This window comes from Ascaphus truei, chromosome 20 (assembly GCF_040206685.1).
Source record: "Ascaphus truei isolate aAscTru1 chromosome 20, aAscTru1.hap1, whole genome shotgun sequence".
NCBI lineage: Eukaryota > Metazoa > Chordata > Amphibia > Anura > Ascaphidae > Ascaphus > Ascaphus truei.
The window spans coordinates 1055356-1079533 of NC_134502.1; the positions used below are offsets into that span (position 1 = coordinate 1055356).

At 51.1% G+C, this 24178-nt stretch overlaps 1 protein-coding gene across 1 annotated transcript in view; it reads right to left on the bottom strand.

The window, feature by feature from the left end:
• Nucleotides 1-5790: 5790 nt before the first annotated feature.
• Nucleotides 5791-24178, bottom strand: part of LOC142471440 (uncharacterized) — a 38872-nt gene continuing 20484 nt past the window's right edge. Inside the window, exons 3-5 of the mRNA XM_075578243.1 lie at nucleotides 9349-22520; nucleotides 7867-7973; nucleotides 5791-6716 (exon numbers count right to left, since the gene is read on the bottom strand). Of these exons, the coding sequence (XP_075434358.1) occupies nucleotides 6651-6716; nucleotides 7867-7973; nucleotides 9349-22520 (13345 nt within the window). The 3' untranslated portion in view covers nucleotides 5791-6650. The remainder of the gene's footprint in view (nucleotides 6717-7866; nucleotides 7974-9348; nucleotides 22521-24178) is intronic.

Below are 24178 nucleotides of genomic sequence, written 5' to 3' on the forward strand. Positions count from 1 at the left end.
ATAGTGAGATATTAGGGTGAGATGTAAGGAGGGGCAGAGGAGGGTATAGTGAAATATTAGGGTGAGATGTAAGGAGGGGCAGAGGAGGGTATAGTGAGATATTAGGGTGAGATGTAAGGAGGGGCAGAGGGGGGTATAGTGAGATATTAGGGTGAGATGTAAGGAGGGGCAAAGGAGGGTATAGTGAGATATTAGGGTGAGATGTAAGGAGGGGCAGAGGAGGGTATAGTGAGATATTAGGGTGAGGTGTAAGGAGGGGCAGAGGAATGTATAGTGAGATATGAGGGTGAGATGTAAGGAGAAGTAGAGGAGAGTATAGTGAGATATTAGGGTGAGATGTAAGGAGGGGCAGAGGAGGGAATAGTGAGATATTAGGGTGAGATTTAAGGAGGGGCAGAGGAGGGTATAGTGAGATATTAGGGTGAGATGTAAGGAGGGCAGAGGAGGGTATAGTGAGATATTAGGGGGAGATGTAAGGAGGGGCAGAGGAGGGTATAGTGAGAGATTTGGGTAACATGTAAGGAGGGGCAGAGGAGGGTATAGTGAGAGATTTGGGTAACATGTAAGGAGGGCAGAGGAGGGTATAGTGAGATATTAGGGTGAGATGTAAGGAGGGGCAGAGGAGGGTATAGTGAGATATTAGGGTGAGATGTAAGGAGGGGCAGAGGGGGGTATAGTGAGATATTAGGGTGAGATGTAAGGAGGGGCAGAGGAGGGTATAGTGAGATATGAGGGTGAGATGTAAGGAGAAGTAGAGGAGAGTATAGTGAGATATTAGGGTGAGATGTAAGGAGGGGCAGAGGAGGGAATAGTGAGATATTAGGGTGAGATTTAAGGAGGGGCAGAGGAGGGTATAGTGAGATATTAGGGTGAGATGTAAGGAGGGCAGAGGAGGGTATAGTGAGATATTAGGGGGAGATGTAAGGAGGGGCAGAGGAGGGTATAGTGAGAGATTTGGGTAACATGTAAGGAGGGGCAGAGGAGGGTATAGTGAGAGATTTGGGTAACATGTAAGGAGGGCAGAGGAGGGTATAGTGAGATATTAGGGTGAGATGTAAGGAGGGGCAGAGGAGGGTATAGTGAGATATTAGGGTGAGATGTAAGGAGGGGCAGAGGGGGGTATAGTGAGATATTAGGGTGAGATGTAAGGAGGGGCAGAGGAGGGTATAGTGAAATATTAGGGTGAGATGTAAGGAGGGGCAGAGGAGAGTATAGTGAGATATTTGGGGTGAGATGTAAGGAGGGACAGAGGAGGGTATAGTGAGATATTAGGGTGAGATGTAAGGAGGGGCAGAGGAGGGTATAGTGAGATATTAGGGTGAGATGTAAGGAGTGGCAGAGGAGGGTATAGTGATATATTAGGGTGAGATGTAAGGAGGGGCAGAGGAGAGTATAGTGAGATATTAGGGTGAGATGTAAGGAGGGGCAGAGCAAGGAATAGTGAGATATTAGGGTGAGATGTAAGGAGGGGCAGAGGAGGGTATAGTGAGATATTAGGGTGAGATGTAAGGAGGGCAGAGGAGGGTATAGAGAGATATTAGGGGGAGATGTAAGGAGGGGCAGAGAAGGATATAGTGAGATATTAGGGTAACATGTAAGGAGGGCAGAGGAGGGTTTAGTGAGATATTAGGGTGAGATGTAAGGATGGGCAGAGGAGGGTATAGTGAGATATTAGGGTGAGATGTAAGGAGGGGCAGAGGAGGATATAGTGAGAGATTTGGGTAACATGTAAGGTGGGGCAGAGGGGGGTATAATGAGATATTAGGGTGAGATGTAAGGAGGGGCAGAGGAGGGTATAGTGAGATATTAGGGTGAGATGTAAGGAGGGGCAGAGGAGGGTATAGTGAGATATTAGGGTGAGATGTAAGGAGGGGCAGAGGAATGTATAGTGAGATATTAGGGTGAGATGTAAGGAGGGGCAGAGGAGGGTATAGTGAGATATTAGGGGGAGATGTAAGGAGGGGCAGAGGAGGATATAGTGAGAGATTTGGGTAACATGTAAGGAGGGGCAGAGGAGGGTATAGTGAGATATTAGGGTAACATGTAAGGAGGGCAGAGGAGGGTATAGTGAGATATTAGGGTGAGATGTAAGGATGGGCAGAGGAGGGTATAGTGAGATATTAGGGTGAGATGTAAGGAGGGGCAGAGGAGGATATAGTGAGAGAATTGGGTAACATGTAAGGTGGGGCAGAGGGGGGTATAATGAGATATTAGGGTGAGATGTAAGGAGGGGCAGAGGAGGGTATAGTGAGATATTAGGGTGAGATGTAAGGAGGGGCAGAGGAGGGTTTAGTGAGATATTAGGGTGAGATGTAAGGAGGGGCAGAGGAATGTATAGTGAGATATTAGGGTGAGATGTAAGGAGGGGCAGAGGAGGGTATAGTGAGATATTAGGGGGAGATGTAAGGAGGGGCAGAGGAGGATATAGTGAGAGATTTGGGTAACGTAAGGAGGGCAGAGTTGGGTATAGTGAGATATTAGGGGGAGTTGTAAGGAGGGCAGAGGAGGGTATAGTGAGATATTAGGGGGAGATGTAAGGAGGCAGAGGAGGGTATAGTGAGATATTAGGGGGAGATGTAAGGAGGGCAGAGGAGGGTATAGCCTTTAGACTATAGCGTTTAAGGTAGATTGTATGGCAGACAGGTGAGAGGCAGGAAGTTTGGACAGGATGTGGTTACAACAACCCAATTGCGGGACGGGGATGTGTTCCATGGGACCCCCCGCTCTCGTCTACCAGCAGGGGTTGGAGGGAGAGGTGGGGGCTCGTGGGGAGCAGTGGATCGCTGGACCGGTAGCACATGTCACGGGATGTGGAGCGGGCTACTGGATGACACAGTAGGGGGTGAATGACGGCCCCCCCCGGACACATGGTGGCAAGCCAGTGACGGATTTATATATACGCCGCCCTTAGGCACTTACCCGGCCGCGCGTGTGTGATCGGCGCTTGCTGCCCCCTCGTGCACATGCGCCATCGACAAGGGCCCATCGCGCATGCGCACGAGGTGGTGGTCGATGTATGCCTCCCTCAAAATTTTGCCACCCTAGGTCTTGGCCTACCGGGCCCGGCGGGAAAAGCCGCGACTGTGTCAGGCAGAGGGAGGGTCATTTCAGCCCTTTCCCCTGAAAAGCCAGGCATTCCGTACCATTGAGATAGCTCCAAGGCGAGGTAAGGAGGGTTAGACCCGTGGGGAGACTCTTAGGTGGCCAGATAGACAGAGGCCATTGTCCGGCCAGGGCAGGATCATTTGGGAACCTGTAAGCCATGTTCCGGGAGGGTAGGAGGGAGTCCAGGCAAAAAAAAAATGGGTGGGTCTGGGGCCTAATGGGTTACCCCAGGGGGTGTGTCAGTTCCCTACAAATATTTAATCCGGTGCCAGTCAGGCACCGTGCAATAAATGAAAGGGGATTGCATGCGGTTCAGCGTGGTTTAGGTGTGGGCGCTGGTGGCATGTTCAAGGTAACCTTGAAACACCTTTCCCAATATCACACGACCTTTCATCTCCTCTAGAGAAAGGGAGGAGTGGACGACCAGGATTTCTGGGGTTAAACCCCCCCCTCCCGGGGCTCTGTTGTCACTCCGCGGGGCAGCTGCTTGGGAAGGGGCACCAACTTTGCGGCTAGGGGGCCAACCCTTGCCCCTGGATAGGCTGGATGCAGCATCGGGGCAGTGGACGTTTCCGGTGGCGGGAGGCAGTGGTCACTCCTCCCGCCCATATTGGTGTCCCGGCTCAAGCTAGGAGGGTTTCTGATCTTGGCGCGGGTGGCGTGTGTGAGTGCCTGGGAGCCCATCTCCCAACGAGTTAGCTCTGCGCCCGGGGTGGTGCCGAGCCTTCGGTAAGGATGGTTAGACATGCATCGGCAGTCCGTTGGTGTTAACGTGGAGCCGTGGGCTTGGGTGCTTATCGCACGGATTGTCTGGGTTAATGTTCCCTCAGATCAGTGGGTGTGTGGGATTCTTTCGGCAGTTGGTTGGGCTAAAATTTTCCAGCCCCTGATGTCGGGGCTATTCAGATAATGGGGGGATGTTCTTATAACAGGGGTTCCCCCCATAGGAAGGGGCACGTCAGGGCTGTGAGCGGATGTTCTTATAAGGGGGGGGTTCTTATAACAGGGGTTCCCCCCATAGGAAGGGGCACGTCAGGGCTGTGAGGAGATGTTCTTATAAGGGGGGTGTTCTTATAACAGGGGTTCCCCCCATAGGAAGGGGCACGTCAGGGCCGTGAGGAGATGTTCTTATAAGGGGGGTGTTCTTATAACAGGGGTTCCCCCCCATAGGATGGGGCACGTCAGGGCCGTGAGGAGATGTTCTTATAAGGGGGGTGTTCTTATAACAGGGGATCCCCCCATGGGAAGGGGCATGTCAGGGCTGTGAGGAGATGTTCTTATAATGGGGGGTGTTCTTATAACGGGGTCCCCATAGGAAGGGGCATGTCAGGGCTGTGAGGAGATGTTCTTATAAGGGGGGTGTTCTTATAACAGGGGTTCCTCCCATAGGAAGGGCACGTCAGGGCTGTGAGGAGATGTTCTTATAAGGGGGGTGTTCTTATAACAGGGGTTCCTCCCATAGGAAAGGGCACGTCAGGGCTGTGAGATGTTCTTATAAGGGGGGTGTTCTTATAACAGGGGTTCCCCCCATAGGAAGGGGCACGTCAGGGCTGTGAGGAGATGTTCTTATAAGGGGGGTGTTCTTATAACAGGGGTTCCCCCCATAGGAAGGGCACGTCAGGGCTGTGAGGAGATGTTCTTATAAGGGGGGTGTTCTTATAACAGGGGTTCCCCCATAGGAAGGGGCGCATCAGGCTGTGAGGAGATGTTCTTATAAGGGGGGTGTTCTTATAACAGTGGATCCCCCCATAGGAAAAGACACGTCAGGGCTGTGAGGTGATGTTCTTATAAGGGGGGTGTTCTTATAACAGGGGCTCCTCCTATAGGAAGGGGCACGTCAGGGCTGTTAGGAGATGTTCTTATAAAGGGGGGTGTTCTTATAAGAGGGGGTCCCCCCATAGGAAGGGGCACGTCAGGGCTGTGAGGAGATGTTCTTATAAGGGGGTGTTCTTATAACAGGGGATCCTCCCATAGGAAGGGACACGTCAGGGCTGTGAGGAGATGTTCTTATAAGGGGGGTGTTCTTATAACAGGGGATCCCCCCCCATAGGAAGGGACACATCAGGGCCGTGAGGAGATGTTCTTATAAGGGGGGTGTTCTTATAACAGGGGATCCCCCCATAGGAAGGGGCACGTCAGGGCTGTGAGGAGATGTTCTTATAAGGGGGTGTTCTTATAACAGGGGATCCCCCCATAGGAAGGGACACGTCAGGGCTGTGAGGAGATGTTCTTATAAGGGGGGTGTTCTTATAACGGGTTCCCCCATAGGATGGGGCACGTCAGGGCTGTGAGGGGATGTTCTTATAAGGGGGGTGTTCTTATAACAGGGGATCCCCCCATAGGAAGGGGCACGTCAGGGCTGTGAGGAGATGTTCTTATAAGGGGGTGTTCTTATAACAGGGGATCCCCCCATAGGAAGGGGCACGTCAGGGCTGTGAGGAGATTTTCTTATAAGGGGGTGTTCTTATAACAGGGGATCCCCTCCATAGGAAGGGACACGTCAGGGCTGTGAGGAGATGTTCTTATAAAGGGGGTGTTCTTATAACAGGGGACCCCCTATAGGAAAGGGCACATCAGGGCTCTGAGAAGTGTTCTTATAAGGGGGGGGTGTTATTATTATAAGGGGGTGTTATTATAAGAGAATTACAATACACTCATGTTTCATGTAACTTTTTTATTCTCAGATAACTTATTTAATTTTACATTGAAATCTCACATAAATATGCATACAATAAATAAAATATTTCCCATATAAAAATCTTAATTACATCACATAAAGTCTTATCCTGATTGGCTCTGGCTTGACCAGCAATGCCATTTCTTGACCAATCAGATGCTGAGACAAATAATTGTAACAAAAGCAATTAATACTCTATAGAATAACCACATATAGGTGTAATAGTGACCACATGGTGAACTCTCACACTCTGATATGTATAGGGTATATACCTCAATTAATACATACAGTGTTCACTGGGTGTCACCGTCACTGTGCCATACCCATAGGGATATACCTCCTGTAATACGCACAGTGACCACAGGGTGTCACTGTGCCGTACCCTTAGGGATATACCTCCTGTAATACACACAGTGACCGCAGGGTGTCACCGTCACTGTGCCGTACCCATAGGGATATACCTCCTGTAATACGCACAGTGACCACAGGGTGTCATCGTCACTGTGCCGTACCCATAGGGATATACCTCCTGTAATACACAAAGTGACCACAGGGTGTCACCGTCAGTGGCCGTACCCATAGGAATACATCTACTGTAATACATAAACTGACCACAGGGTGTCACCGTTACTGTGCCGTACCCCATAGGGATATACTGTACCTCCTGTATTACAGACAATGACCACAGGGTGTCACTGTCACTATGCCATAACCATAGGAATATACTTCCTGTAATACACACAGTGACCACAGGGTGTCACTATTAGCCATTAGACGGCAGTACGTTCCAGAACACTGTTGTCTACTAAAACACTGTTGACTTGAATGATGAAGATAGAAGCTTTGCAAAGGATTCTGGGAGGGGATCTCAGACAAATGCTCCTGCAACATCATAGCTGGTGGGACTTCTCAATCTCTTCACACAATATGTCACCTAATTAAAAGAAATACATCCAGACAGTAAATAAAATGCATTGCTTGTTAATTATAATGAACACACCACACGGTTTAATTGCACGGAATAACTATTCACTGATAATGAACACGCTGCGCTGTTTAATGATGCTGAGTATCTATACTCTGATAATGAACACGCTGTGCTATATAATACTGCTGAGTATCTATACTCTGATAATCATCATGCTGCGCTGTATAATGATGCAGAGTATCTATACTCTGATAATGAACACGCTGTTCTGTATAATGATGCTGAGTTTTTATACTCTGATAATGAACACGCTGCACTGTATAATGATGCAGAGTATCTAAATACCGATAATGAACACGCTATGCTGTATAATGATGCAGAGTATCTAAATACCGATAATGAACACGCCGCGCTGTATAATGATGCTGAGCATCTATACACTGATAATGAACATGCTGCAGTGTATAATGATGCTGAGTATGTATACACTGATAAATAAAACACAGTGTAATTATACTAAATATGTATTCCCTTATAATGGACACGCGGCACTGTATAATTATGAAGAGTATCTATAGACACTTCTAGCCACCTGGTAATTCACTTCTAGAGTCTTGTGCTAGACTTCTCGCTTCAAAGGTATAACTTTGAGAGGCACATTTATAGGCTAAAGAAGAAGACTTCTGGATTTGGCCGAACTGAGTAGCATGATTCTAGAGTTGATCGGAAGAGTTCTAGGGTTAGGATGTAGAATTGTACAATGTCGTTTTTGAAATGTTCAATTATGTGTGGCGGAGTTAAAGCATTGACGGTAAGACATCTGGAAATACAGTAGGTTGGAAACTAGATTTCTCCAGTCAGGTAGTACTTTTCTAGAGCAACATGGCAGATATATGTTTGTGAGGTGGTACATGTCATGGGTAGAAGAGAATGAAGCCCTTCTAGACTTAAGGGATAATTACATTCTAGAATATGGTCTTGTATTGTGATGATACCATTACCTGAGACAACCACTCTTTTGTTGACTCTGGTTGGTCAATGTGGAAGTCACTAGATTATTCTAGAAACCTACTGAAATAACACCACAGAGCCAGAGGTGACCTCAGGCTCCATTTAGTATATAATGGAGAGGAGCATCGGGGACAGAATCACTTACCCCGAAGATGATCCCCACAAGGGAGAGGGTACCAAGGACCGCTGCTAGGGAGATGAGAATGATGGACCAGTCGGGAAGAGACACGGCTGCTGTAGATACAGTTGTAGCTGAATAAGAAAAAGAGAGGAAAGAATGAATTATCTGTTTATCTACCTACCTATTTATCTATCCATCTACCATCCGTCAGTCAGTCAGTCAGTCAGTCAGTCAGTCAGTCTGTATCTATCTATCTATCTATCTATCTATCTATCTATCTATCTATCTATCTATCTATCTATCTCATATCTATCTATCGATCTATCTGTCTATCTATAAATCTATCTATCTCATATCTATCTATCTATCTATCTATCTATCTATCTATCTATCTATCTATCTATCTATCTATCTATCTATCTATCTATCTATCTATCTATCTAATCTATCTATCTATTGTATCTATCTATTGTATCTATCTATCATATCAATCGTATCTATCTATCTATCTATCTATCTATCGTATCAATCGTATCAATCGTATCTATCTATCTATCTATCTATCTATCTATCTATCTATCTATCTATCTATCTATCTATCTATCTATCTATCTATCTATCTATCTGTCTATCTGTCTATCTGTCTATCTACCAGTCTATCTATCTATCTATCTATCTATCTATCTATCTATCTATCTATCTATCTATCTATCTATCTATCTATCTATCTATCTATCTATCTATCTATCTATCTATCTATCTATCTATCTATCTACCTATCTATCTATTGTATCTATCTATCGTATCTATCTATCTATCTATCGTATCTATCGTATCTATCGTATCTATCGTATCTATCTATCTATCTATCTATCTATCTATCTATCTATCTATCTATCTATCTATCTATCTATCTATCTATCTATCTATCTATCTATCTATCGTATCTATCTATCGTATCTATCTATCGTATCTATCTATCGTATCTATCGTATCTATCGTATCTATCTATCTATCTATCTATCTATCTATCTATCTATCTATCTATCTATCTATCTATCTATCTATCTATCTATCTATCTATCATAATAATTACTTGGTTATTTAGTTAAACCCTTTGGCAAGTTGCTTGGAGGTTAGGTGACCCCTCCTCCCAGAGCTCGCCCCTCCCCACCTTTTTAACTTGGGAGGTTCTGGCATTTTGCTGAATGGACAGGACTCACTGTGGTTCTTTCCCCTCATACAGAGGTAACAGGAAGGGATCACAGTGTAGTGTTAGGACCTTCATTAATTTGGTTATACCTTGACGTTTGGTATGCAGGCTTACGGCGCTTTGGCCAAAGGGTTTAACTAAATAACCAAGTATTTATTATTATTATTATTATTGAAGTATTTAAACTTTATACTTATTACTTTATATGTTTTGTCAATTGGATGTAGCTTTGGGCTCCCCTGTCTTTAGTTAATCTGTCTGTCTGTCTGTCATCAGCATATCTATGAACCTACCTGAAGTCTCTGTGTTACTGGACGCAATATTGGACGTCGTCACCTTCGAACTGGTATCATCTGTAACTGTCACTGTGTTATTGGTTGGTGCCGGTGTGCTGCTGGTCTCAGTACTGGAAGAGGTCACTGTGTTACTGGTTGGTGCCGGTGTGCTGCTGGTCTCAGTACTGGAAGAGGTCACTGTGTTACTGGTTGGTGCCGGTGTGCTGCTGGTCTCAGTACTGGAAGAGGTCACTGTGTTACTGGTTGGTGCCGGTGTTCTGCTGGTCTCAGTACTGGAAGAGGTCACTGTGTTACTGGTTGGTGCTGGTGTGCTGCTGGTCTCAGTACTGGAAGAGGTCACTGTGTTACTGGTTGGTGCCGGTGTGCTGCTGGTCTCAGTACTAGAAGAGGTCACTGTGTTACTGGTTGGTGCCGGTGTGCTGCTGGTCTCAGTACTGGAAGAGGTCACTGTGTTACTGGTTGGTGCCGGTGTACTGCTTGTCTCAGTACTGGAAGAGGTCACTGTGTTACTGGTTGGTGCCGGTGTGCTGCTGGTCTCAGTACTGGAAGAGGTCACTGTGTTACTGGTTGGTGCCGGTGTGCTGCTGGTCTCAGTACTGGAAGAGGTCACTGTGTTACTGGTTGGTGCCGGTGTGCTGCTGGTCTCAGTACTGGAAGAGGTCACTGTGTTACTGGTTGGTGCCGGTGTGCTGCTGGTCCCAGTACTGGAAGAGGTCTCTGTGTTACTGGTTGGTGCCGGTGTGCTGCTGGTCTCAGTACTGGAAGAGGTCACTGTGTTACTGGTTGGTGCCGGTGTGCTGCTGGTCTCAAAACTGGAAGAGGTCACTGTGTTACTGGTTGGTGCCGGTGTGATGCTGGTCTCAGTACTAGAAGAGGTCACTGTGTTACTGGTTGGTGCTGGTGTTCTGCTGGTCTCAGTACTGGAAGAGGTCACTGTGTTACTGGTTGGTGCCGGTGTGCTGCTGCTCTCAGTACTTGAAGAGGTCACTGTGTTACCGGTTGATGGGGGTTTGCTGCTGGTCTCAGTACTGGAAGAGGTCACTGAGTTACTGGTTGATGTAGGTTGGCTGCTTGTCTCAGTACTGGAAGGGGTCACTGTGTTACTGGTTGGTGCCGGTGTGCTGCTGGTCTCAGTACTGGAAGAGGTCACTTTGTTACTGGTTGGTGCCGGTGTGCTGCTGGTCTCAGTACTGGAAGAGGTCACTGTGTTACTGGTTGGTGCCGGTGTGCTGCTGGTCTCAGTACTGGAAGAGGTCACTGTGTTACTGGTTGGTGCCGGTGTGCTGCTGGTCTCAGTACTGGAAGAGGTCACTGTGTTACTGGTTGGTGCCGGTGTGCTGCTGGTCTCAGTACTGGAAGAGGTCACTGTGTTACTGGTTGGTGCCGGTGTGCTGCTGGTCTCAGTACTGGAAGAGGTCACTGTGTTACTGGTTGGTGCCGGTGTGCTGCTGGTCTCAGTACTGGAAGAGGTCACTGTGTTACTGGTTGGTGCCGGTGTGCTGCTGGTCTCAGTACTGGAAGAGGTCACTGTGTTACTGGTTGGTGCCGGTGTGCTGCTGGTCTCAGTACTGGAAGAGGTCACTGTGTTACTGGTTGGTGCCGGTGTGCTGCTGGTCTCAGTACTGAAAGAGATCACTGTGTTACTGGTTGGTGCCGGTGTGCTGCTGGTCTCAGTACTGGAAGAGGTCACTGTGTTACTGGTTGGTGCCGGTGTGCTGCTGGTCTCAGTACTGGAAGAGGTCACTGTGTTATTGGTTGGTGCCGGTGTGCTGCTGGTCTCAGTACTGGAAGAGGTCACTGTGTTACTGGTTGGTGCCGGTGTGCTGCTGGTCTCAGTACTGGAAGAGGTCACTGTGTTACTGGTTGGTGCCGGTGTGCTGCTGGTCTCAGTACTGAAAGAGGTCACTGTGTTACTGGTTGGTGCCGGTGTGCTGCTGGTCTCAGTACTGGAAGAGGTCACTGTGTTACTGGTTGGTGCCGGTGTGCTGCTGGTCCCAGTACTGGAAGAGGTCACTGTGTTACTGGTTGGTGCCGGTGTGCTGCTTGTCTCAGTACTGGAAGAGGTCACTGTGTTAATGGTTGGTGCCGGTGTGCTGCTGGTCTCAGTACTGGAAGAGGTCACTTTGTTACTGGTTGGTGCCGGTGTGCTGCTGGTCTCAGTACTGGAAGAGGTCACTGTGTTACTGGTTGGTGCCGGTGTGCTGCTGGTCTCATTACTGGAAGAGGTCACTGTGTTACTGGTTGGTGCCGGTGTGCTGCTGGTCTCAGTACTGGAAGAGGTCACTGTGTTACTGGTTGGTGCCGGTGTGCTGCTGGTCTCAGTACTGAAAGAGGTCACTGTAATACTGGTTGGTGCCGGTGTGCTGCTGGTCTCAGTACTGGAAGAGGTCACCGTGTTACTGGTTGGTGCCGGTGTGCTGCTGGTCTCAGTACTGGAATAGGTCACTGTGTTACTGGTTGGTGCCGCTGTGCTGCTGGTCTCAGTACTGGAAGAGGTCACTGTGTTACTGGTTGGTGCCGGTGTGCTGCTTGTCTCAGTACTGGAAGAGGTCACTGTGTTACTGGTTGGTGCCAGTGTGCTGCTGGTCTCAGTACTGGAAGAGGTCACTGTGTTACTGGTTGGTGCCGGTGTGCTGCTGGTCTCAGTACTGGAAGAGGTCACTGTGTTACTGGTTGGTGCCGGTGTGCTGCTGGTCTCAGTACTGGAATAGGTCACTGTGTTACTGGTTGGTGCCGCTGTGCTGCTGGTCTCAGTACTGGAAGAGGTCACTGTGTTACTGGTTGGTGCCGGTGTGCTGCTTGTCTCAGTACTGGAAGAGGTCACTGTGTTACTGGTTGGTGCCAGTGTGCTGCTGGTCTCAGTACTGGAAGAGGTCACTGTGTTACTGGTTGGTGCCGGTGTGCTGCTGGTCTCAGTACTGGAAGAGGTCACTGTGTTACTGGTTGGTGCCGGTGTGCTGCTGGTCTCAGTACTGGAAGAGGTCTCTGTGTTACTGGTTGGTGCCGGTGCGCTGCTGGTCTCAGTACTGGAAGAGGTCACTGTGTTACTGGTTGGTGCCGGTGCGCTGCTGGTCTCAGTACTGGAAGAGGTCACTGTGTTACTGGTTGGTGCCGGTGCGCTGCTGGTCTCAGTACTGGAAGAGGTCACTGTGTTACTGGTTGGTGCCGGTGTGCTGCTGGTCTCAGTACTGGAAGAGGTCACTGTGTTACTGGTTGGTGCCGGTGTGCTGCTGGTCTCAGTACTGGAAGAGGTCACTGTGTTACTGGTTGGTGCCGGTGTGCTGCTGGTCTCAGTACTAGAAGAGGTCACTGTGTTACTGGTTGGTGCCATTGTGCTGCTGGTCTCAGTACTGGAAGAGGTCACTGTGTTACTGGTTGGTGCCGGTGTGCTGCTGGTCTCAGTACTGGAAGAGGTCACTGTGTTACTGGTTGGTGCCGGTGTGCTGCTGGTCTCAGTACTGGAAGAGGTCACTGTGTTACTGGTTGGTGCCGGTGTGCTGCTGGTCTCAGTACTGGAAGAGGTCACTGTGTTACTGGTTTGTGTCGGTGTGCTGCTGGTCTCAGTACTGGAAGAGGTCACTGTGTTACTGGTTGGTGCCGGTGTGCTGCTGGTCTCAGTACTGGAAGAGGTCTCTGTGTTACTGGTTGGTGCCGGTGTGCTGCTGGTCTCAGTACTGGAAGAGGTCACTGTGTTATTGGTTGGTGCCGGTGTGCTGTTTGTCTCAGTACTGGAAGAGGTCACTGTGTTACTGGTTGGTGCCGGTGTGCTGCTGGTCTCAGTACTGGAAGAGGTCACCATGTTACTGGTTGGTGCCGGTGTGCTGCTGGTCTCAGTAATGGAAGAGGTCTCTGTGTTACTGGTTGGTGCTAGTGTGCTGCTGGTCTCAGTACTGGAAGAGGTCTCTGTGTTACTGGATGGTGCCGGTGTGCTGCTGGTCTCAGTACTGGAAGAGGTCTCTGTGTTACTGATTGGTGCCGGTGTGCTGCTGGTCTCAGTACTTGAAGAGGTCTCTGTGTTACTGGTTGGTGCCGGTGTGCTGCTGGTCTCAGTACTGGAAGAGGTCACTGTGTTACTGGTTGGTGCCGGTGTGCTGCTGGTCTCAGTACTGGAAGAGGTCACTGTGCTACTGGTTGGTGCCGGTGTGCTGCTGGTCTCAGTACTGGAAGAGGTCACTGTGTTACTGGTTGGTGCCGATGTGCTGCTGGTCTCAGTACTGGAAGAGGTCACTGTGTTACTGGTTGGTGCCGGTGTGATGCTGGTCTCAGTACTGGAAGAGGTCACTGTGTTACTGGTTGGTGCCGGTGTGATGCTGGTCTCAGTACTAGAAGAGGTCACTGTGTTACTGGTTGGTGCTGGTGTGCTGCTGGTCTCAGTACTGGAAGAGGTCACTGTGTTACTGGTTGATGTAGGTTGGCTGCTGGTCTCAGTACTGGAAGGGGTCACTGTGTTACTGGTTGGTGCCGGTGTGCTGCTGGTCTCAGTACTGGAAGAGGTCACTGTGTTACTGGTTGGTGCCGGTGTGCTGCTGGTCTCAGTACTGGAAGAGGTCACTGTGTTACTGGTTGGTGCCGGTGTGCTGCTGGTCTCAGTACTGGAAGAGGTCACTGTATTACTGGTTGGTGCCGGTGTGCTGCTGGTCTCAGTACTGGAAGAGGTCACTGTGTTACTGGTTGGTGCCGGTGTGCTGCTGGTCTCAGTACTGGAAGAGGTCACTGTGTTACTGGTTTGTGCCGGTGTGCTGCTGGTCTCAGTACTGGAAGAGTTCACTGTGTTACTGGTTGGTGCCGGTGTGCTGCTGGTCTCAGTACTGAAAGAGGTCACTGTAATACTGGTTGGTGCCGGTGTGCTGCTGGTCTCAGTACTGGAAGAGGTCACTGTGTTACTGGTTGGTGCCGGTGTGCTGCTGGTCCCAGTACTGGAAGAGGTCACTGTGTTACTGGTTGGTGCCGGTGTGCTGCTTGTCTCAGTACTGGAAGTGGTCACTGTGTTACTGGTTGGTGCCGGTGTGCTGCTGGTCTCAGTACTGGAAGAGGTCACTTTGTTACTGGTTGGTGCCGGTGTGCCGCTGGTCTCAGTACTGGAAGAGGTCACTGTGTTACTGGTTGGTGCCGGTGGGTTGCTGGTCTCAGTACTGGAAGAGGTCACTGTGTTACTGGTTGGTGCCGGTGTGCTGCTGGTCTCAGTACTGGAAGAGGTCACTGTGTTACTGGTTGGTGCCGGTGTGCTGCTGGTCTCAGTACTGGAAGAGGTCACTGTGTTACTGGTTGGTGCCGGTGTGCTGCTGGTCTCAGTACTGAAAGAGGTAACTGTGTTACTGGTTGGTGCCGGTGTGCTGCTGGTCTCAGTACTGGAAGAGGTCACTGTAATACTGGTTGGTGCCGGTGTGCTGCTGGTCTCAGTACTGGAAGAGGTCACTGTGTTACTGGTTGGTGCCGGTGTGCTGCTGGTCCCAGTAGTGGAAGAGGTCACTGTGTTACTGGTTGGTGCCGGTGTGCTGCTTGTCTCAGTACTGGAAGAGGTCACTGTGTTACTGGTTGGTGCCGGTGTGCTGTTGGTCTCAGTACTGGAAGAGGTCACTGTGTTACTGGTTGGTGCCGGTGTGCTGCTGGTCTCAGTACTGGAAGAGGTCACTGTGTTACTGGTTGGTGCCGGTGTGCTGCTGGTCTCAGTACTGGAAGAGGTCTCTGTGTTACTGGTTGGTGCCGGTGTGCTGCTGGTCTCAGTACTGGAAGAGGTCAGTGTGTTACTGGTTGGTGCTGGTGTGCTGCTGGTCTCAGTACTGGAAGAGGTCACTGTGTTACTGGTTGATGCAGGTTTGCTGCTGGTCTCAGTACTGGAAGAGGTCACTGTGTTACTGGTTGATGTAGGTTTGCTGCTGGTCTCAGTACTGGAAGAGGTCTCTGTGTTACTGGTTGGTGCCGGTGTGCTGCTGGTCTCAGTACTGGAAGAGGTCAGTGTGTTACTGGTTGGTGCCGGTGTGCTGCTTGTCTCAGTACTGAAAGAGGTCACTGTAATACTGGTTGGTGCCGGTGTGCTGCTGGTCTCAGTACTGGAAGAGGTCACTGTGTTACTGGTTGGTGCCGGTGTGCTGCTGGTCTCAGTACTGGAAGAGGTCACTGTGTTACTGGTTGGTGCCGGTGTGCTGCTGGTCTCAGTACTGGAAGAGGTCACTGTGTTACTGGTTGGTGCCGGTGTGCTGCTGGTCTCAGTACTGGAAGAGGTCACTGTGTTACTGGTTGGTGCCGGTGTGCTGCTGGTCTCAGTACTGGAAGAGGTCACTGTGTTACTGGTTGGTGCCGTTGTGCTGCTGGTCTCAGTACTGGAAGAGGTCACTGTGTTACTGGTTGGTGTAGGTTGGCTGCTGATCTCAGTACTGGAAGAGGTCACTGTGTTACTGGTTGGTGCCTGTGTGCTGCTGGTCTCAGTACTGGAAGAGGTCACTGTGTTACTGGATGGTGTAGGTTGGCTGCTGATCTCAGTACTGGAAGAGGTCACAGTGTTACTGGTTGGTGCCGGTGTGCTGCTGGTCCCAGTACTGGAAGAGGTCACTGTGTCACTGGTTGGTGCCAGTGTACTGCTGATCTCAGTACTGGAAGAGGTCACTGTGTTACTGGTTGGTGCCGGTGTGCTGCTGGTCTCAGTACTGGAAGAGGTCACTGTGTTACTGGTTGATGCAGGTTTGCTGCTGGTCTCAGTACTGGAAGAGGTCACTGTGTTACTGGTTGATGTAGGTTTGCTGCTGGTCTCAGTACTGGAAGAGGTCACTGTGTTACTGGTTGGTGCCGGTGTGCTGCTGGTCCCAGTACTGGAAGAGGTCTCTGTGTTACTGGTTTGTGCCAGTGTGCTGCTGGTCTCAGTACTGGAAGAGGTCACTGTGTTACTGGTTTGTGTCGGTGTGCTGCTGGTCTCAGTACTGGAAGAGGTCACTGTGTTACTGGTTGGTGCCGGTGTGCTGCTGGTCTCAGTACTGGAAGAGGTCACTGTGTTACTGGTTGGTGCCGTTGTGCTGCTGGTCTCAGTACTGGAAGAGGTCACTGTGTTACTGGTTGGTGCCGGTGTGCTGCTGGTCTCAGTACTGGAAGAGGTTACTGTGTTACTGGTTGGTGTAGGTTGGCTGCTGATCTCAGTACTGGAAGAGGTCACTGTGTTACTGGTTGGTGCCGGTGTGCTGCTGGTCTCAGTACTGGAAGAGGTCACTGTGTTACTGGATGGTGTAGGTTGGCTGCTGATCTCAGTACTGGAAGAGGTCACAGTGTTACTGGTTGGTGCCGGTGTGCTGCTGGTCCCAGTACTGGAAGAGGTCACTGTGTCACTGGTTGGTGCCGGTGTACTGCTGGTCTCAGTACTGGAAGAGGTCACTGTGTTACTGGTTGGTGCCGGTGTGCTGCTGGTCTCAGTACTGGAAGCGGTCACTGTGTTACTGGTTGATGCAGGTTTGCTGCTGGTCTCAGTACTGGAAGAGGTCACTGTGTTACTGGTTGATGTATGTTTGCTGCTGGTCTCAGTACTGGAAGAGGTCACTGTGTTACTGGTTGATGCAGGTTTGCTGCTGGTCTCAGTACTGGAAGAGGTCACTGTGTTACTGGTTGATGTAGGTTTGCTGCTGGTCCCAGTACTGGAAGAGGTCTCTGTGTTACTGGTTTGTGCCAGTGTGCTGCTGGTCTCAGTACTGGAAGAGGTCACTGTGTTACTGGTTTGTGTCGGTGTGCTGCTGGTCTCAGTACTGGAAGAGGTCACTGTGTTACTGGTTGGTGCCGGTGTGCTGCTGGTCTCAGTACTGGGAGAGGTCACTCTGTTACTGGTTGGTGCTGGTGTGCTGCTGGTCTCAGTACTGGAAGAGGTCACTGTGTTACTGGTTGGTGCCAGTGTGCTGCTGGTCTCAGTACTGGAAGAGGTCACTGTGTTACTGGTTGGTGCCGGTGTGCTGCTGGTCTCAGTACTAGAAGAGGTCACTGTGTTACTGGTTGGTGCCGGTGTGCTGCTGGTCTCAGTACTGGAAGAGGTCACTGTGTTACTGGTTGGTGCCGGTGTGCTGCTGGTCTCAGTACTGGAAGAGGTCACTGTGTTACTGGTTGGTGCCGGTGTGCTGCTGGTCTCAGAACTGGAAGAGGTCACTGTGTTACTGGTTGGTGCCGGTGTGCTGCTGGTCTCAGTACTGGAAGAGGTCACTGTGTTACTGGATGGTGTAGGTTGGCTGCTGATCTCAGTACTGGAAGAGGTCACAGTGTTACTGGTTGGTGCCGGTGTGCTGCTGGTCCCAGTACTGGAAGAGGTCACTGTGTCACTGGTTGGTGCCGGTGTACTGCTGGTCTCAGTACTGGAAGAGGTCACTGTGTTACTGGTTGGTGCCGGTGTGCTGCTGGTCTCAGTACTGGAAGCGGTCACTGTGTTACTGGTTGATGCAGGTTTGCTGCTGGTCTCAGTACTGGAAGAGGTCACTGTGTTACTGGTTGATGTAGGTTTGCTGCTGGTCTCAGTACTGGAAGAGGTCACTGTGTTACTGGTTGGTGCCGGTGTGCTGCTGGTCCCAGTACTGGAAGAGGTCTCTGTGTTACTGGTTTGTGCCAGTGTGCTGCTGGTCTCAGTACTGGAAGAGGTCACTGTGTTACTGGTTTGTGTCGGTGTGCTGCTTGTCTCAGTACTGGAAGAGGTCACTGTGTTACTGGTTGGTGCCGGTGTGCTGCTGGTCTCAGTACTGGAAGAGGTCACTGTGTTACTGGTTGATGTAGGTTTGCTGCTGGTCCCAGTACTGGAAGAGGTCTCTGTGTTACTGGTTTGTGCCAGTGTGCTGCTGGTCTCAGTACTGGAAGAGGTCACTGTGTTACTGGTTTGTGTCGGTGTGCTGCTGGTCTCAGTACTGGAAGAGGTCACTGTGTTACTGGTTGGTGCCGGTGTGCTGCTGGTCTCAGTACTGGGAGAGGTCACTCTGTTACTGGTTGGTGCTGGTGTGCTGCTGGTCTCAGTACTGGAAGAGGTCACTGTGTTACTGGTTGGTGCCAGTGTGCTGCTGGTCTCAGTACTGGAAGAGGTCACTGTGTTACTGGTTGGTGCCGGTGTGCTGCTGGTCTCAGTACTAGAAGAGGTCACTGTGTTACTGGTTGGTGCCGGTGTGCTGCTGGTCTCAGTACTGGAAGAGGTCACTGTGTTACTGGTTGGTGCCGGTGTGCTGCTGGTCTCAGTACTGGAAGAGGTCACTGTGTTACTGGTTGGTGCCGGTGTGCTGCTGGTCTCAGAACTGGAAGAGGTCACTGTGTTACTGGTTGGTGCCGGTGTGCTGCTGGTCTCAGTACTGGAAGAGGTCACTGTGTTACTGGATGGTGTAGGTTGGCTGCTGATCTCAGTACTGGAAGAGGTCACAGTGTTACTGGTTGGTGCCGGTGTGCTGCTGGTCCCAGTACTGGAAGAGGTCACTGTGTCACTGGTTGGTGCCGGTGTACTGCTGGTCTCAGTACTGGAAGAGGTCACTGTGTTACTGGTTGGTGCCGGTGTGCTGCTGGTCTCAGTACTGGAAGCGGTCACTGTGTTACTGGTTGATGCAGGTTTGCTGCTGGTCTCAGTACTGGAAGAGGTCACTGTGTTACTGGTTGATGTAGGTTTGCTGCTGGTCTCAGTACTGGAAGAGGTCACTGTGTTACTGGTTGGTGCCGGTGTGCTGCTGGTCCCAGTACTGGAAGAGGTCTCTGTGTTACTGGTTTGTGCCAGTGTGCTGCTGGTCTCAGTACTGGAAGAGGTCACTGTGTTACTGGTTTGTGTCGGTGTGCTGCTTGTCTCAGTACTGGAAGAGGTCACTGTGTTACTGGTTGGTGCCGGTGTGCTGCTGGTCTCAGTACTGGAAGAGGTCTCTGTGTTACTGGTTGGTGCCGGTGTGCTGCTGGTCTCAGTACTGGAAGAGGTCACTGTGTTACTGGTTGGTGCCGGTGTGCTGCTGGTCTCAGTACTGGAAGAGGTCACTGTGTTACTGGTTGGTGCCGGTGTGCTTCTTGTCTCAGTACTGGAAGAGGTCTCTGTGTTACTGGTTGGTGCCGGTGTGCTGCTGGTCTCAGTACTGGAAGAGGTCACTGTGTTACTGATTGGTGCCGGTGTGCTGCTTGTCTCAGTACTGGAAGAGGTCACTGTGTTACTGGTTGGTGCCGGTGTGCTGCTGGTCTCAGTACTGGAAGAGGTCACTGTGTTACTGGTTGGTGCCATTGTGCTGCTGGTCTCAGTACTGGAAGAGGTCACTGTGTTACTGGTAGGTGCCGGTGTGCTGCTGGTCTCAGTACTGGAAGAGATCACTGTGTTACTGGTTGGTGCCGGTGTGCTGCTGGTCTCAGTACTGGAAGTGGTCACTGTGTTACTGGTTGGTGCCGGTGTGCTGCTGGTCTCAGTACTGGAAGAGGTCACTGTGTTACTGGTTGGTGCCGGTGTGCTGCTGGTCTCAGTACTGGAAGAGGTCACTGTGTTACTGGTTGGTGCCGGTGTGCTGCTGCTCTCAGTACTGGAAGAGGTCACTGTGTTACTGGTTTGTGTCGGTGTGCTGCTTGTCTCAGTACTGGAAGAGGTCACTGTGTTACTGGTTGGTGCCGGTGTGCTGCTGGTCTCAGTACTGGAAGAGGTCTCTGTGTTACTGGTTGGTGCCGGTGTGCTGCTGGTCTCAGTACTGGAAGAGGTCACTGTGTTACTGGTTGGTGCCGGTGTGCTGCTGGTCTCAGTACTGGAAGAGGTCACTGTGTTACTGGTTGGTGCCGGTGTGCTTCTTGTCTCAGTACTGGAAGAGGTCTCTGTGTTACTGGTTGGTGCCGGTGTGCTGCTGGTCTCAGTACTGGAAGAGGTCACTGTGTTACTGATTGGTGCCGGTGTGCTGCTTGTCTCAGTACTGGAAGAGGTCACTGTGTTACTGGTTGGTGCCGGTGTGCTGCTGGTCTCAGTACTGGAAGAGGTCACTGTGTTACTGGTTGGTGCCATTGTGCTGCTGGTCTCAGTACTGGAAGAGGTCACTGTGTTACTGGTAGGTGCCGGTGTGCTGCTGGTCTCAGTACTGGAAGAGATCACTGTGTTACTGTTTGGTGCCGGTGTGCTGCTGGTCTCAGTACTGGAAGTGGTCACTGTGTTACTGGTTGGTGCCGGTGTGCTGCTGGTCTCAGTACTGGAAGAGGTCACTGTGTTACTGGTTGGTGCCGGTGTGCTGCTGGTCTCAGTACTGGAAGAGGTCACTGTGTTACTGGTTGGTGCCGGTGTGCTGCTGCTCTCAGTACTGGAAGAGGTCACTGTGTTACTGGTTGGTGACGGTGTGCTGCTGGTCTCAGTACTGGAAGAGGTATCTGTGTTACTGGTTGGTGACGGTGTGCTGCTGGTCTCAGTACTGGAAGAGGTCACTGTGTTACTGGTTGGTGCCGGTGTGCTGCTGGTCTCAGTACTGGAAGAGGTCACTGTGTTACTGGTTGGTGCCGGTGTGCTGCTGGTCTCAGTACTGGAAGAGGTCACTGTGTTACTGGTTGGTGCCGGTGTGCTGCTGGTCTCAGTACTGGAAGAGGTCACTGTGTTACTGGTTGGTGCCGGTGTGCTGCTGGTCTCAGTACTGGAAGAGGTCACTGTGTTACTGGTTGGTGCCGGTGTGCTGCTGGTCTCAGTACTGGAAGAGGTCACTGTGTTACTGGTTGCTGCCGGTGTGCTGCTGGTCTCAGTACTGGAAGAGGTCACTGTGTTACTGGTTGCTGCCGGTGTGCTGCTGGTCTCAGTACTGGAAGAGGTAACTGTGTTACTGGTTGGAGCCGGTGTGCTGCTGGTCTCAGTACTGGAAGAGGTCACTGTGTTACTGGTTGGTGTCGGTGTGCTGCTGGTCTCAGTACTGGAAGAGGTCACTGTGTTACTGGTTGGTGCCGGTGTGCTGCTGGTCTCAGTATTGGAAGAGGTCACTGTGTTACTGGTTGGTGCCGGTGTGCTGCTGGTCTCGGTACTGGAAGAGGTCACTGTGTTACTGGTTGGTGCCGGTGTGCTGCTGGTCTCAGTACTGGAAGAGGTCACTGTGTTACTGGTTGGTGCCGGTGTGCTGCTGGTCTCAGTACTGGAAGAGGTCACTGTGTTACTGGTTGGTGCCGGTGTGCTGCTGGTCTCAGTACTGGAAGAGGTCCCCGTGTTACTGGTTGGTGCCGGTGTACTGCTGGTCTCAGTACTGGAAGAGGTCACCGTGTTACTGGTTGGTGCCGGTGTGCTGCTGGTCTCAGTACTGGAAGTGGTCACTGTGTTACTGGTTGGTGCCGGTGTGCTGCTGGTCTCAGTACTGGAAGAGGTCACCGTGTTACTGGTTGGTGCCGGTGTGCTGCTGGTCTCAGTACTGGAAGAGGTCACCGTGTTACTGGTTGGTGCCGGTGTGCTGCTGGTCTCAGTACTGGAAGAGGTCACCGTGTTACTGGTTGGTGCCGGTGTGCTGCTGGTCTCAGTACTGGAAGAGGTCACAGTGTTACTGGTTGGTGCCGGTGTGCTGCTGGTCTCAGTACTGGAAGAGGTCACCGTGATACTGGTTGGTGCCGGTGTGCTGCTGGTCTCAGTACTGGAAGAGGTCACTGTGTTACTGGTTGGTGCCGGTGTGCTGCTGGTCTCAGTACTGGAAGAGGTCACTGTGTTACTGGTTTGTGTCGGTGTGCTGCTGGTCTCAGTACTGGAAGAGGTCACTGTGTTACTGGTTGATGTCGGTGTGCTGCTGGTCTCAGTACTGGAAGAGGTCTCTGTGTTACTGGTTGGTGCCGGTGTGCTGCTGGTCTCAGTACTGGAAGAGGTCACTGTGTTACTGGTTGGTGCCGGTGTGCTGCTGGTCTCAGTACTGGAAGAGGTCACTGTGTTACTGGTTGGTGCCGGTGTGCTGCTGGTCTCAGTACTGGAAGAGGTCTCTGTGTTACTGGTTGGTGCCGGTGTGCTGCTGGTCTCAGTACTGGAAGAGGTCACTGTGTTACTGGTTGGTGTCGGTGTACTGCTGGTCTCAGTACTGGAAGAGGTCACTGTGTTACTGGTTGGTGCCGGTGTTCTGCTGGTCTCAGTACTGGAAGAGTTACTGGCTGGTGCCGGTGTGTTGCTGGTCTCAGTACTGGAAGAGGTCACTGTGTTACTGGTTGGTGCTGGTGGGCTACTGGTCTCAGTACTGGAAGAGGTCACTGTGTTACTGGTTGGTGCCAGTGTGCTGCTTGTTTCAGTACTAGAAGGGGTCACTGTGTTACTGGTTGGTGCCGGTGTGCTGCTGGTCTCAGTACTGGAAGAGGTCACTGTGTTACTGGTTGGTGCCAGTGTGCTGCTTGTCTCAGTACTGGAAGAGGTCACTGTGTTACTGGTTGGTGCCGGTGTGCTGCTGGTCTCAGTACTGGAAGAGGTCACTGTGTTACTGGTTGGTGCCGGTGTGCTGCTTGTCTCAGTACTGGAAGAGGTCTCTGTGTTACTGGTTGGTGCCGGTGTGCTGCTGGTCTCAGTACTGGAAGAGGTCACTGTGTTACTGGTTGGTGCCGGTGTGCTGCTTGACTCAGTACTGGAAGAGGTCACTGTGTTACTGGTTGGTGCCGGTGTGCTGCTGGTCTCAGTACTGGAAGAGGTCACTGTGTTACTGGTTGGTGCCAGTGTGCTGCTGGTCTCAGTACTGGAAGAGGTCACTGTGTTACTGGTTGGTGCCGGTGTGCTGCTGGTCTCAGTACTGGAAGAGGTCACTGTGTTACTGGTTGGTGCCAGTGTGCTGCTTGTCTCAGTACTGGAAGAGGTCACTGTGTTACTGGTTGGTGCCGGTGTGCTGCTGGTCTCAGTACTGGAAGAGGTCACTGTGTTACTGGTTGGTGCCGGTGTGCTGCTTGTCTCAGTACTGGAAGAGGTCACTGTGTTACTGGTTGGTGCCGGTGTGCTGCTGGTCTCAGTACTGGAAGAGGTCACTGTGATACTGGTTGGTGCCGGTGTGCTGCTGGTCTCAGTACTGGAAGAGGTCACTGTGTTACTGGTTGGTGCCGTTGTGCTGCTTGTCTCAGTACTGGAAGAGGTCACTGTGTTACTGGTTGGTGCCGGTGTGCTGCTGGTCTCAGTACTGGAAGAGGTCACCGTGATACTGGTTGGTGCCGGTGTGCTGCTGGTCTCAGTACTGGAAGAGGTCACTGTGTTACTGGTTGGTGCCGGTGTGCTGCTGGTCTCAGTACTGGAAGAGGTCACTGTGTTACTGGTTGGTGCCGGTGTGCTGCTTGTCTCAGTACTGGAAGAGGTCTCTGTGTTACTGGTTGGTGCCGGTGTGCTGCTGGTCTCAGTACTGGAAGAGGTCACTGTGTTACTGGTTGGTGCCGGTGTGCTGCTTGTCTCAGTACTGGAAGAGGTCACTGTGTTACTGGTTGGTGCCGGTGTGCTGCTGGTCTCAGTACTGGAAGAGGTCACTGTGTTACTGGTTGGTGCCAGTGTGCTGCTGGTCTCAGTACTGGAAGAGGTCACTGTGTTACTGGTTGGTGCCGGTGTGCTGCTGGTCTCAGTACTGGAAGAGGTCACTGTGTTACTGGTTGGTGCCAGTGTGCTGCTTGTCTCAGTACTGGAAGAGGTCACTGTGTTACTGGTTGGTGCCGGTGTGCTGCTGGTCTCAGTACTGGAAGAGGTCACTGTGTTACTGGTTGGTGCCGGTGTGCTGCTTGTCTCAGTACTGGAAGAGGTCACTGTGTTACTGGTTGGTGCCGGTGTGCTGCTGGTCTCAGTACTGGAAGAGGTCACTGTGTTACTGGTTGGTGCCGGTGTGCTGCTTGTCTCAGTACTGGAAGAGGTCACTGTGTTACTGGTTGGTGCCGGTGTGCTGCTGGTCTCAGTACTGGAAGAGGTCACCGTGATACTGGTTGGTGCCGGTGT